General features: G+C 40.7%; 2 protein-coding genes across 3 annotated transcripts; both read right to left on the reverse strand.

Annotated features, from left to right (window-relative positions):
* Positions 1–333: 333 nt before the first annotated feature.
* On the reverse strand, positions 334–7902 carry RWDD1 (RWD domain containing 1). 2 transcript variants are annotated; one of them, XM_054393127.1, is made up of 7 exons: positions 7815–7902; positions 6678–6743; positions 5386–5516; positions 4269–4412; positions 3124–3256; positions 2855–2917; positions 334–532 (listed from the first exon to the last, which is right to left on the reverse strand). In XM_054393127.1, exons 1-7 carry the CDS (start codon positions 7885–7887, stop codon positions 420–422), a joined length of 723 nt encoding a protein of 240 aa, XP_054249102.1. In that variant the 5' UTR covers positions 7888–7902; the 3' UTR covers positions 334–419. The 2 variants fall into 2 exon arrangements, with proteins under 2 accessions (XP_054249102.1, XP_054249104.1); XM_054393129.1 differs by having other exon boundaries at positions 5386–5483; positions 7815–7887.
* A 3-nt stretch (positions 7903–7905) lies between these two features.
* CALHM4 (calcium homeostasis modulator family member 4) lies at positions 7906–11157 on the reverse strand. The gene is made up of 3 exons (XM_054393025.1): positions 10606–11157; positions 9457–9855; positions 7906–8010 (listed from the first exon to the last, which is right to left on the reverse strand). The coding sequence occupies exons 1-3, from the start codon at positions 11155–11157 to the stop codon at positions 7906–7908; spliced, it is 1056 nt and encodes a 351-aa protein (XP_054249000.1).
* Positions 11158–14446: the final 3289 nt, after the last annotated feature.

Below are 14446 nucleotides of genomic sequence, written 5' to 3' on the forward strand. Positions count from 1 at the left end.
GAACAGCTGCTCAGCCTTCAGATGCAGGTGTGTTTAGCACTTGCTGTAACAACTTCCCATCTTGCTCATTGTCACATCTCTTCAAAGGACAATTACAGAAATGAGAAGGAAGAAAAAAAAAAGAGAAAATAGAGGAGTATTTTCAGACAGATCAATAATCTTCAAATTTGTCATGGGAAATAGTAAAGTAAATTTATTCACAATGGAAGTCATCAGAAGACTATTCTCCTGGATTTAAAATATTTTGATGTTTTTCTTTGGAAAAACAAACAAAAAAAAAACCAAAAAAAAAAAAAAAAAAAAAAAAAAACAAAGTAAACCAATACATATTACTAAAACCACAGATGCTGTGGCTTTCCTGCCTGCCCCTCTCTCCTTACATATGTCCATGCTGATGATGAGAGCCAGTTTGTAAAAGTCTAATCACTATCTAAATTAACAGGGTTGTAGTCGGGGTCATCCTCTTCATCCTCCAACTCTAAATCATCCATTTCTTGGAATAAAGATTCATCAACTTCCACACTGTTTCCAGCTGCACAGAACAGAAGAACAGTTTATTTTCATGCAAGCAGCAAAACAGTACCTAAAGAAATACACCACACTTTTTGATACTCATTCTTCATTTGGGTAGCTGTTAACTTACTTGGCTTTTTATCTACCACATATATACAGAAAAGGAAATGCCACATTTCATCTTCCTACAGAAAGAAATGCCACATTTTATCTTTTTACAGCTACAGTAAAGCTTTTATTGCTGATTGAAAAGAAAAAAGTTTGAGGGGAAAAAAAGAAAAAGTTTGAGGGGAAAAAAAGAAAAAGTTTGAGGGGAAAAAAAGAAAAAGTTTGAGGGGAAAAAAAGAAAAAGTTTGAGGGGAAAAAAAGAAAAAGTTTGAGGGGAAAAAAAGAAAAAGTTTGAGGGGAAAAAAAGAAAAAGTTTGAGGGGAAAAAAAGAAAAAGTTTGAGGGGAAAAAAGAAAAAGTTTGAGGGGAAAAAAAGAAAAAGTTTGAGGGGAAAAAAAGAAAAAGTTTGAGGGGAAAAAAAGAAAAAGTTTGAGGGGAAAAAAGAAAAAGTTTGAGGGGAAAAAAGAAAAAGTTTGAGGGGAAAAAAGAAAAAGTTTGAGGGGAAAAAAAGAAAAAGTTTGAGGGGAAAAAAGAAAAAGTTTGAGGGGAAAAAAGAAAAAGTTTGAGGGGAAAAAAGAAAAAGTTTGAGGGGAAAAAAAGAAAAAGTTTGAGGGGAAAAAAGAAAAAGTTTGAGGGGAAAAAAGAAAAAGTTTGAGGGGAAAAAAAGAAAAAGTTTGAGGGGAAAAAAGAAAAAGTTTGAGGGGAAAAAAGAAAAAGTTTGAGGGGAAAAAAGAAAAAGTTTGAGGGGAAAAAAGAAAAAGTTTGAGGGGAAAAAAGAAAAAGTTTGAGGGGAAAAAAGAAAAAGTTTGAGGGAAAAAAGAAAAACTATGTGGGAAAAAAAGAAAAAGTATGAGGAAAAAACCCAATGAAATGTCATTTAGGACCTCAGAATCCATTGGGAGAATGAATTACTAAGTCCCGGAAGCGGAGATTCTTTCAGCCAGGTAGTGTCAAAGTAGGAGCTCAGGACCTCACCATGCCAATTTTTACAACTGCCATGGCCACAGGGTGTTTATAAAAACACCCTTACACACCATTTATATGCCTACATACATGCATTTGCTTTCAAATTCCAATTTTAAAAGCAAGATGAAGCTTTGCATGCTTTCACAGTTTCTTCTGTGTGCGATTCTGGAAGAGATGATGCCAATCTAAGGAGAAAACTTGGATTAACTTTATTTATGTGTATAAACAGTGACATCTTCTGGCCACTGAAGAAGGTTCTGTTCTTTCCCTGGATTTGAAAGAGTCCTTGTAAATTTCCACCTAAAAGACAATGCCATTAACCTCTATAAGCTGTAAAATTAAGGTAACTTGTTACATGGCATTGTACTATTAAATTCCAGTTAGTGACCTGTTACATTTATGACAGAACAGCAATAAGAACAGGAGGTTTTAATCCCTCATAGCAACAGGATTAAAATTCAAACCAAACTAATTTGGGCACAGAACCCAAATACAGAGGTCTGTTCCTTCCTTGAGACAGAAAAATGTTCCATCAACAAACCTTCTTCACTTTAGGCATTATGGAGGAAGACAAAATTAAATGCTGCCCTCTAGGAGAAACTCAGCTCTCCTGTTACTACCAGTTCAACTCACTAATTTCATAAGCTACTTTCTTTGGAGTTTTTTTACATTTCAGCTGGCACCAGGTCAGATATTTATGGAAAGATAATAAACAAATCTGCAGAAAACCACAGAGAAGAACTGGGCTGCACAGAGGCAAATAGCATTTAATTTGACCTGCAAGCTATGCAACACTGCAAGACTGTTGAGGTGCAGACACAAGGGGACAGAACTGCAAGATCTGTGACTGAGATCAGGGGTAAGATGGGTGGCTATTAGGGGGAAAAAAAAACCCCACCAAACCAACCCAGAAAAAGAAAAAAGAAACAGCAGGATTTAGTTGTGGGATTATTGTTTTGCTTTTGTTCTGCTTTGTATGTTTTTAGTTTTGTTTCCAGTCTTACTACTTGAGTAGAGCAACAGAAATAAGATCAACTCCAGCTCAAGACTGCAGCTAAATATACTTTAGCACCTTGAAAATGTTTTCTTGATTTTGAAAGTTAAAATCAGTTCTGTTCAGTCTGAAAACCAGTACATCTTAGTTCTTACACTGGAACAGGGATACTGAGGTAAGATGTTAGGTCAGAAACACAATACAGATTTTATTTAGGGAGTTTGGCTTATTGCAAGCGACTGTCTTTGGATTGTGGAAGTAAACAGAAATTTACCTTCCTCCAAGAACTGGATGTCAGAGGTGTCAAGATTGTGATCCATTTCAAACAGCTGCTTACCTAGAAAGAAAATAGAAAATAATATATAAGCAAGCAGAATTCTGAAATAACCATCAATAAATAACTATCCAACCCTGACAATCCTGTGATAAAATACTTCATTAGGAGTTTGTTTGCTACCAGCATTTTCCAGTGTAAAAATAACTTTTCAGGCTTGTTACAGACCAGTAACACTGCAAATCTTGAAGACCACTGTTGACTCATACCGCTTAGTTTATTTTTGCCTGCTTGTTCTTCTTCTTTCATTTTTTTCCTTTTTATTTCTAGGAGTTCTGCATCAAACTTTGCTTTCCAGTTTAGGAAATTCTCAATGGTAACAGGAGTGCCATGAAAACGTTGCTGAAAGAACATAAAACAAGGCTGTGATCACAATTTGCAAAGCTAGAAGCGAAGATGAGCATTCCTTTTATTATTTCAACTGCAATGTTTCAGAAGCAGTGCTTGCTGTGAAGTATTCCTAGAAATTAAGCCTAACCCTGAGAACATACAAGGAACACATTCTTACTGGTTTTTGGAATGGGACTCTCCCTTCTGAGAGCTGTACTGAGGTGGAAATTCTAGTGCAAAAACTCCACCTACTACTTTTGGACCTACAGTGCAATAGTTAGCAACACCTCATTAATAGAGGCAGTCCATAAGCAGGCAAAGCTTCTTACCAACTCTGAAATGCAATCTACACTGCAATATGTTCCATTAAAATACCTGAACCCTTCTATCTTGTTGAGACAGAAAACAGGATTCTTTTTTACTCCCAGCTACTTTTCTGCCATTTTCAGACATACTGAACCCTTCAAGTCCCATCACCCTCTAGCTATTTCTGAGGAATCAAGTCAAAAATCAGTAGTTGGACTTATCAAAGGAAAAACTATTCCACAGTGGCTATTCCACATGCCCTGAAGAAAGGACTTATCCCACTGCTTGCACTCTACCCACTCAATTCCCAAGAAAGCTGGACGTCCTCAGACCATGCAGCCTGCGTGCAGCATTCCATATGTGCAGCCTTCCTTGCTCCCCAACCCATCTTGCCTCTTCAAGGAAAAAGTACAGCTACAGCCAGATTTCATTTTGATTTTACTCTCATTTCATTTGGGAAAAATCCCTGCCTCTGCCTTTGGAAGCAATGCTATAAGGGACTGTGAATATGAAGTAAGCCTCTGAAAAGACTGCTTTAGAAAATGTGGGGGAGTTAAAGTACTTAAGTAAACTAAAGAATCTTCTAATCCTTGAGTTTTAATTATATCAGTTTTGGGATAGATGCACCTCTCCCACTGCAACTGAGAATTGCTCCTGCATCAAACCCACACATTTTGAAAAAGCTGGCATTTTTAGCTGAAAACATCATTTTACATACTTTCTCCTCTTCTTCTGCTTCTTTTTCTTTCTGTTTCTTTTCCTCTTCTCTTCGTGTTTTCATTTGATCCACAATTTCATTCAATTTCTCCTGTACTGCTGAGACTAGAGTGAAGATCATTACCATTCCTAAATTTTCTTCTGCCTACAAAGCAAAGAAAGCAACTTTAAACAGGAGAACCTTAAACCTTCTGCAGCTGAATATCTAAGTGTGTTTAGAAAGCAGTATGCTGTGCAAATGCAGATAACACAGTACCAGATGCACTGCTCTCAGAAGCTCACTGTAAAGTTCAAGTCAAATAGCCAGTTAATCCAGTTAAAAATACCCCCAAGCCAGGGCACAGCAAAACACCAATAGTGAATAACTGTGTTCAGACTGTCAATGTATCATAGACATCTGGAATGCTCATGAATAAAATTTTAGTAGGAATACAACTCCAAGATTTGAATACCGTAAACCATAAGAGAAAACAGTCACTCAGAACCTCTCCTCTCCTGAAATGGCTTATTCCTTAATCCCCTTTGGGAGATGCCCCTTTGAGGTAGGATAGACTCCCAGAAAAAGAGAAAGCAACAAAACCCCCACCAGTTAAGGTTGGGAAGGTTATATGAAGTAAACTGAAAAGAAAGAATTCCTGCTGAACATATTATAGCAATTTTAAGGCAGGGAGGACTTGTCAGGAATTCCTGAAATCAAAGAAGTGTTTCCTTCTCATTCCTTCACAATGCACTCTCACTGGTCCTAAAGGTTGAAGAGATCCTCCCTCTAATAGTTATGTTATAAAAATAATCAAGAATCAAGGTAGCATTTTTAAATCTTTCCAAACAAGTGGTTTATTTCTACAAATACTATATATAGCTAAATAAAGTCACCTTAAGCCAGAACTGCAAAAGAGGGGCAGCTCGGGAGCGTTCCATTTCAGTATCATACCTGTGCACACTAAATTAGCCTATGTTTTACCTCATGAACATAATGCATCTGAATAATGTCACTGATCACACTCAAACCTCCAAGTCAGTCTGCACAGTATGGAATGGCTTTCAAATCAGTAGTTCAGAAAACAGATTTGGCTAAAAGGTGAACTGATATTTGAACTGAGATATTCTATCTTCCTTACCTGTTGTTCTAGTAGTTTTATTATGTCTGTGACATCATTATCATCAAGATTCTCCTGTGAGACAATTTCATAAAGTGGAGTTTCATCAGGGTATTTTTCTCTGTAGGTAAATTTAAGGGTCGTCTGGACAGCTACAAGGTAAAAAAAAAGTATTTTTATGGTGATAACCCTGTACAACTTTCATTGTATATTTTAATATTGCACCAGCAGCCTGAAGATCATCTTACTGAAGGTCATCTTACCCAGATATTAAAACTCTATGGCCAGATTTAAATATAATGCAAGAGTTCTGAGAAATTAAGACAATTAAGTTTACCCTTACATCAACTATTACAGGTCATTAATGTCTGAAAGGTCTTTAGAAGGACTGGAAAACCTGAGGCACAGTGGGTACTACAGTAGTAATCTCTTTTTCCTCATATTCCACTTAAAGCTGAAGAAAATGAGGAAGAGTCTTAACAGACCTAGAGAGAATCTCAGCATATTCATGCTTTTCATTCCCTGTGCCTGGCTGGAGTATCAACCTCTGTGCTGGGTAAACCAGACAAGAAGGACACAATGTCCAGTACAAGTCACTATGTGGAAAACCACTTGAGGAGAATGCACTTATCCTGGAGCCAGACAGAGCTAGGATAACATGGAAACAAAGCAAAAGAAAATCAAGTTCTTTCATGCATCCTGCCAGAATGCCAGGCAGAAAACTCATTTCAGAGTTTTCAAGACTCACGTTTCTGGCAGCCCAGCAGTCTTTTCAACCTACTCCAAGTAGGACTTGCTCTTCTCAAACTGAAGGACTGAGCACCTTCTGATACAGCAATCCAGAACAGCAGCTCTCAGGCCTCTTTGGAGCAAGGCTTACTTACAACAAGCCCACGCAAGCATTGATACTCAACAAATACAGAGGGACCCACAGCTTGTTGCTCTGGAACTGCTCCTTGAGGGCAGCATGCTGGCAATACAGACTCAACTCTCCCATGTGGCTGGTTGCTAGGAAAAAAAAACATCTCACAACATGTCCACAAGCTCCTACTGGGTGATGACAGCTCGTATATTTGAAGCTACACTACAAAGCATTTGAGATTCAGCATGGCAGGAAACAGGCTGAGGAGAGACTGCAACACTTCTGTAAACCAAGCATAGATCACCAGACTCTTTGAACTAAGCTTTCTGAGGAATGCTTGCTGGATCAGGCCCCTAAGAGGACTTTAATGGAGGTATATCTAGTCACTGGCAACAGAATTAGGCTTATCCAGAAACTCCTCCTATAGATGTTAAAGACATGACCAACTTACTTTCATCATCTTCTCCTGCTTCAGATGTCACAGTGATGGTGAAAGTCGTTGGATTTTCTGACAATACTGTCGAAGATAAAAAAAATGAGAGATTCTTTAAAGGAGACAACTACGTCTTCATATCATCAAAACTGAACTTCTCAAGGACTAATGATGCAAGGAAGGTCTTGATATGGTGTTAAAGGCCTTTTTGCCCTATCGGTTTTTCTTTCAATTAACATATGACATGATGTGATGTCTGGAGTGCTCTTTGGATGTGAGCATATAACATCAACAACACTAAGAAGTCTATCTTTTGGAAAATTTTCTCTTCTGCAAGTTTCACTTCTTCAAAAAGTGATAATCTATGTATCATCAAATGACTTATGTCAGCACCCTGGATGTGGGCAGAAAGCTCCCAAAGCTAATTTGTTTTATTACGCTAGATGTGTGTGATGAGCATCCAGTGTACTCTTAACCCTGAGCTATTTTTACAGCATGTCTGCACCTATTTCTGTATTTAGGACAGCTTAATGTAGCAAATGCTTCTTCAAACACAAAGTGCTTTCCTTCAGGAAAGTACCACCCAAGTAACGTACTAGAATGAAATTGTCTGAACAAGGCTGACAACAAGCAGCTCTACAAAACGCACTTCGAGGCAGCCCACAACAGCCTGCGGTACCCTCCAGAGCTGCGAGCAGCAGATACCAGAACGGAAAACTGATACACAGAAACCAAGCCCGCAGTCTCCACCTTGGGCCGCACCCTGTGAAGGGCTTATCCAAAGAGCATCATGCAAAGAGCCTCATGCAAAGAGCATCACCCTTCCACCAGCCCCAGCTCGGGCTCCGGCCCCGGGGCGGGTGTCAGCGCCGGGCAGCCGAACCCCGCCGCTGAACTGGGCGGCCGCCACCGGCCCGCACCGACATCACCTCGAGAAGCCCCATTAACTGCGTTGGTTTTCCCGACTCGGGGAAAAAAAAAAGAAAAAAAAGTTAGGAGACATATCCAAGCCGTGCAACCAGCAGATGCCCGAAGGAGCCCGTGCGGCCACGGCACGCAGGGCGGCTGCCTCCCGGCGGGGCCTCCCGTTCCTCCCTCACACCGGCTCGCCGCGGCCGTGCGGCGAAGTGTGGCTCGGGCTGCGACGGGGCTCACCCGTGAACGAGTCGGGATAGATGGATTCCAAGGCCTCCAGCTCGTTGCGCTGCTCCTCGCTGTAGTCGGTCATCGTCGCCCGCCGCCGCCGTCAGCCATGAGCCGCTCGCACCGCCGGCCCGCGCCTGCGCGCTGAGCTCCGGCATCGGCTAAGCATGCCTGGCGCCGGCCGCGATCGGCGGTGGATGGCTTTGGGCTGAGCAATCAAACACCAGAGGCAGCGAGATGCTTAAAGTGAAATCAGAGATTGTGTTTGCTGGCAGTGCTGCTTCGCTCGCTGGCGAGCACACGTAAACCGCGCAGCCCTCTTCACGGAAAGTTGAGGATTCAGGTGAAATATCTGCGTGAGGAGTGGTGAGAATTTGTTTAGTTCATTGAAAGCTGCACCGTTTCCCTGCTGCCTAGCACATGCAGCCCTTGCATTTGGTTCGGGTTAGACGCGTAAATCACCAAGCCCAAACACATTTAGCAAGATCCACAATTTAACTTAGTTCTGGTCCTGCTTTTTGCAGTAAGATATACTAAAGAATTGTGTTTTCCCACTTTAGGGTCATTTAGCAACAGCAGTTCCTGTAATCTAGCCTGTTGCTCTGTAGCACAGACCTACGTGGCAAAGCAATAGAAGAAACATTAGCTAAAAACAGGGTATTTATTCTTACACCTTAGGAGTTAGAAATATCTGCACAGGGAGTCCAGTGAAGGTGCAACCACATCATCATACAACACTGCATTAATGGAAAAACATCGTTAAGCCTTCTTTGATTACATTTGGTAGTTTTTAATCACAGTTAGCTTTTATGACCATAGTAGCATGACTAAATTCTAAGTTCTTTCAGAGGCAAAGCAAACTTCACTGCATAGAGTGAGATTTGTTTCCCACCATGGTTGGCTGTACAGTAGGCAAGCACAGAAGCTCCTGGGAAATTTTGAGGTGTAGCTAAAAGGAACAGGAGACTGACTTTGCCACTCCTTTCAGCAAGAATACATTTCATTTCAAATTTCCACATGTAAAGTGTTTGTTCATACAGGTGCACACATCCATCCTGTGTCTTTTGGTGGATATTTTATCTCCTTAGCAGAATTGAAAGCTCTCTCATTACTGTATCTAGACTCAGCCTTTGCTGCTAAAGTTATCCCCTACACAGACTTAGCTCAGTATATTTTATTCACTTAATACAAGACAGACGTGGAAGATAAGGTGTTTCTGCTAGGAGCCACAGAGACAAGCGTAAGATATCTGCTTTTGCTCTGTTCAGAATGGATCAGAGTTATAGGATCTATTAGTAGCTATTAATTTTAAAAGTTTTTTTTAATGTGAGTAAAGAAAAAGCATTTGGGAATGATTTTCTCTTCCAGTATGTACTCATTCTTTTAGCACAAGTATTAGAAAGCTGACAGCTGCAGTTTAAAACAGTCCACCCTAAACTAGACATAGGCGATCACATCCCACAAGAGTCAGACACCATCAGAAAGGCATCTGTAAGCACGTGCTAAAGGACTACATTAACAACATACATTTCCTTAAGTAGTTTACATATCAACATAAGGCATTGGGAAGTTGCAGAGCACTTCTGGTCTGATACAGAGCTAGACAGGTTCCTGCTTTTCTGCAAGGTGTTGGTGGCAACTTGGACACTCAGACCTGTGTTCTGATCACAGGGTCTTCACCAGTCCTAAGGTATTTTCCAGTTGCAGGCTGCCTGAGTGCCCAGTCATGGAGGAGGCTGTAGTCATAGTGCTCCTCATCCACTCGTTTCAGAAAGGCCAGCCCAGAAATGGCTTGCCACTCTCTGAGAGATGGGATACGGATTTCCTTTACATTTTCACTTCCTGGGACAAAGCCAAAGAACTTCTTTACATTCTGCATGGCATAGAGCCTGGAGTGCTGGTCTATTGCTTCATCAAAAAGCTCCTGCTCATTATGAACGTAGTTAATCCAGTATCTAAAATGTAGAAAGCTGAGGGGGGAGAGGCAGCTTGCCAAGCAGTAAGACAGGAAGACAGTGATGACTACCACAGCAATCAGAAACCAGCCAGCCACCTTAAAAAGACAAGCAACAAACCTGTTACACCTAAAAATACTCACAGTGCTAACTTCTGAGCATGAGAAAGTCTGTAAGATGGTCTTTGCTTTTCCTGAATAAGGTTAACAAGTTATAAGCCTGGTAAGGCTTTGCTGCCATCAAACCCAACTGCCAACTGGAGGTAACTGTATAGTAAAGTCATTTTTTCTGTCCAGCTTTTGTAATTATAATTTGTAAAGTGTTCTACAGGTATTGTGAGAAGAGAAACTTCTAATTCCCAGCCTGTATTAGTTTATACCCTGCTTAAAATAAATTTTGTCTGGAGTGACTACTTAATGCTTGCCCTATTATTTACCCAGAATGTAAGCTTTTAAAATTGAGTCTGATCTAATCCCCAAGATTTGTGTTTGTTTCACTTGGAGCTCTTGCATCCTGGGCACCTTAGTCACATGTTTCTCATCCTTGAATGAAGGAACTTCATACTCTCCCTGGCTTTTAAACTTGCATTTATCTTATCTGATGGTACTTTTCAAGATACTACACAGGGAAGAGTATATCCTCTGATAACAGGTAACAATGTGAACAATGAGACATAACAGATTATATACCTGCAGTTCAATTCTACTTACTGAAAAAGCAGGCTTCAAAACACAGAGATTTGGCACTCAAGGCAGAAGATACTGTTCCTGCTTTATCCTAACCCTTTGCTTGATGGATTAACCCTTGTTCTCATCACTAAGGCAATAGAAGCAACATGAGTTACTCACTTGTGACTGGTAACGGAGAATGAGAATCACTTCATCTCTTGCCCGAGTCAGCTCTGGAGGGACTAACTGACTGCATGGAAATGCAGCCAGTATTGTTCTGCGTTCACTATCACTAACATTAGCTTCATAATACTGCACAGAGATAAACTCACTCATGGCACAGACGTAGTATGAGCCATTTACCAGGGTGACTGCTAGCCACGTTACTGGAGCAACCAGGGCTCTCCCAGTGATGCTGCACAAGACAAAGCAGATCAATTTGCACTGCAGTAACCTGTTTGGTTTAGCTGCTGCCTGAAGGGGAGAACTTTTGCCTGTAACCAGCCTCCAAGTCTGGTTATTCAAGGCATAACCAACAATGAGAAGGATCAGTGCAGGAACCCCTAGGAAAGCCAGCCCATAGATAAGGTTCTGCCCAACATGACAGGGACAGCTGAATGTAAAAAAAGAGAAAAGCTGCTGCCCACCAATTGTCAACATTGCAATGATGGCATTAGAAAGAACGCCCTCTTTGCCTTTTAGAAAGGTTAACCACTTTGGAAAGAAAGCCATTTTAGATCTTACTCTTCACCGTTAAGTCAATACTAGCTTTTAGTTATATCTAATTAACGTTAATAGCAGACTAGAATAGAACAAACTCTAGCAGTTTCAAGAAAAACTGAAACCAAACAAGCCTACAAACAAAAAGCCCCAAGCACAACCCCAAAAACTCCTGCTGATTTTTCTCCTTCCACTAATTTTTTGATTCTACTCCATGCCAGCCAGTAGCTTGTTTGCTACCTTTAAATATACTTGTAAACATCCAATCATGTGGTTTAATTGCTTCAATAATTTATCTCAGCAGTGGGGGAACATTTAGCTTCTAGGCAATTGTGAGCTCTGCCAGCCCCTTGCTAATTGTCTGAAACTAGCAAGTCTCTCTACCTTTTGGATGACATGAAGTGCTATCAAGCTGATGATTATCCTGTCAGGGTTAATTGGCAAGCTGTTTCCTAATCAATAGTAATTAACAGAAGCATGGTGTGAAACTAGGAAAAAAGACCCCGAAGGAGAGCTTTCAGCTATGCTTCATAAAACCCATCCAAACAAAGCCTTTTCAGTGGACTGATTATGAAAAATGAAGCATTTAAAATGCTTCAACATTGAAATAAACCCAGAAAAGTTGCACAAGCTACACAAAGTTTGTAATCCCAATTCTCTTCCTATTTAACGTCAGTTCTGGTTCTGAAGCAATTTGATTTCCAGACACTGGCATCTTGAAATGTAGTTAGCTGCAGAACCATGAGGAGTTTAATGTTTCTTCTGTAGGTGGCAAGAAGTTAGGATGTCTCTTTCCTGACAGTGTGGAATGCTTCCTTTGTAAAGTGTTTGATGTGTAATCTGTTCACATAGCATCAAGACAGCTTCAGACATGCTGATGCTAACAGCTGGCATTTATATGGCATGGCCTCTGATCCCAAGGTGTAAGATTTTTCTGTATGTATCATCAATCTCATTCTGTGGTCAGAGATTTTTTTTTTTTTTCCCCAGAGCTGGTTTCTGAATATTGAGATGTATGATCTGTGCTCTCAGCATCTCACAGATCAAGCTTTGAAACAGAGATTAATTTAAAATATTTCACTCCTGATGATTTTTTCAGGGTCATACTTTGCTTACGGCCATACTTTGCTTATGGTCATGCTCTCCAGTAGTACATTGCATGCCCCAGGCTGATCTGAATATGCAAATGCTTGTGTTTAAATTCTGAGAGGTCTAACTGCCTGTAATATAAACATTTCTACCAAAAAGAGAATGAAAATTAGCCAGAAAGTCCATGAGGAAAATTGTCTTCCCATTGCAGATGGCTATCTCTAGCAGGTGTGGAGCTGGCCAGATGATGTAATAGTGTCTGACTGCACAGCCTCTTCTCTCCCCTTGCAGAGAGGGATGCTAATCATAACTGTCAGCTCAAAAAAGTAGTTTTAACACCCATGTTACCTACTTGAATGGCAGAGACATTCTCATGGCTGTTATGCACTCAGATGGTATATTATAGATGGCTTGCCTGTTTACTGGCAACACCTTGTTCCTCTAAGGAACCCTACAGTGGCAGGGTAGATGCTGCTTGTCTCATCCCCAGTCACAATCTGTGAAGAAGGTCCTTGCTGGTAATTTGCTTTCAAAATTATGTGACACAAAACTAAAAGTGATAGAGAAACCTGTGGAAACATCCAGAAGCAGTTTGCCATAGCTTTTCTGCAACCTCTTGTTAGTTCTTGGCTGGTTGGGCAGAGTAGTGGCACAACAAAATCCCCGTGCTGTCTGAACAATGCCATTTTGAAGCTTCATTTTCTTTCAGTACCATAGGATTTTCAATAACTTTATTTTTGGTACTAGTAGCATTATATTTTTGGGGAAAAAAATTACATCCTTTAAATTCAGTGGAATAAACCCTATGACAGAATTATTTTGAAGATATGTTTTATAAGAGTCTCCCATTCTGCCTCAGTTCATTTTAAAATCTGCTGGTTGCTGCTGAGTTTGTTTGGGTTTTTGTTTTTGTTTTGTGGTTTTTGTTTGTTTGGTTGGTTTGTTTTTGGAGAACACACCTCTTATTTTGTTTATAAGGGAGGAAGGCTTTCTCAAGCATCACTTGTTTACCAAGAAACACATTAGCTGTGAAACCGAAGAGAGGTACAGCACTGAAATATTCATAGTCAGCCTCAGGCTGTTGAATGAGGCAATTTATACAATCAATACAACAACTTTGTAGTGCTGCATTGACACTTCTTTGGCATTTGCTTTTATGCTGTGCTGCAAATAATCCTGCTGGGTCATCCTATTATGGAGTAAATTACAGGGTTGGATCCAATTAAGAGCTTGGGCAACACATCAAACTAAGTACTTGCCTTTGCAGAAGAACCCAAAGTTCTGAAGTAGACATTTAGGCTCTTTGTCTGATTTCCAGGAAGAGTTAGGACTGAATGCAATCCAAAACACCACTATCTGAGGTGACAGCCAGCTTGCCTCTGAGGCTGAGAGATGCTTCTCTCTGACATGTGAGGCAAATAGGACAGGTGAGCAAAGCTTAGCCATGGTTTTGCTTGTCATTTTGCAGGGTTCTGTCAGCTTGGTTAGCTCATGTCAGCTTTAAAACATGGTTATTGGAAGGCATCACACTTTCCTATCCTCCCATACAAAAGCAAACAGTTTTTATTCTCTTGTTTGCTTTTTATTGAAATAAAGCAGCCATGGCAGAAAGAGAGAGATTGGTTTCAGTTCTCTTCTCCAGCTGATCTAGTCAAAACACACTCACTCATCTCCTTCTTCCAAGAGCTCAGTTATTAGTAGTGATGTGGTGTGACTGTGATGGGAAGAAGCTGCATTCCCCAGCCTTCCTGGTATAGTTTTACCAGCTGTACTTAATATCCCTTCAGAGAGGATTTTGCTGTGTGAATTTCCATGTGTACGTACATGTGTGCATGTATGTCTTTTCCAAACAATGCTGATATGTTCTTAATATGCATTGCACTGTCTGGTCCATAGTGTTCCTTCACAGAAGGGACCTCCAAAGGTCATCTAGTCCAACCGCCCTGCAGTCAGCAGAGACATCCTTAGCTACATCAGGCTGCTCAGAGCCTTGTTGAGCCTGACCTTGAATATCTCCAGGGACAGAGCCTCAACTACTTCCCTGAGCAAACTGTTCCAGTGTTCCACCACCTCATGGTGCAGAACTTGTTCCTAATATCTAATCTAAATCCTCTAATTTCAAACCATTGCCCCTCGTACTACACTCCAGGCCTTTGTAATCAGTCCCTCTCCAGCCTTCTTGTAGGTCCTCCTTCAGGTACTGGAAAGCTGC

The sequence above is a fragment of the Indicator indicator genome, chromosome 27 (assembly GCF_027791375.1).
Source record: "Indicator indicator isolate 239-I01 chromosome 27, UM_Iind_1.1, whole genome shotgun sequence".
NCBI classification, from domain to species: domain Eukaryota; kingdom Metazoa; phylum Chordata; class Aves; order Piciformes; family Indicatoridae; genus Indicator; species Indicator indicator.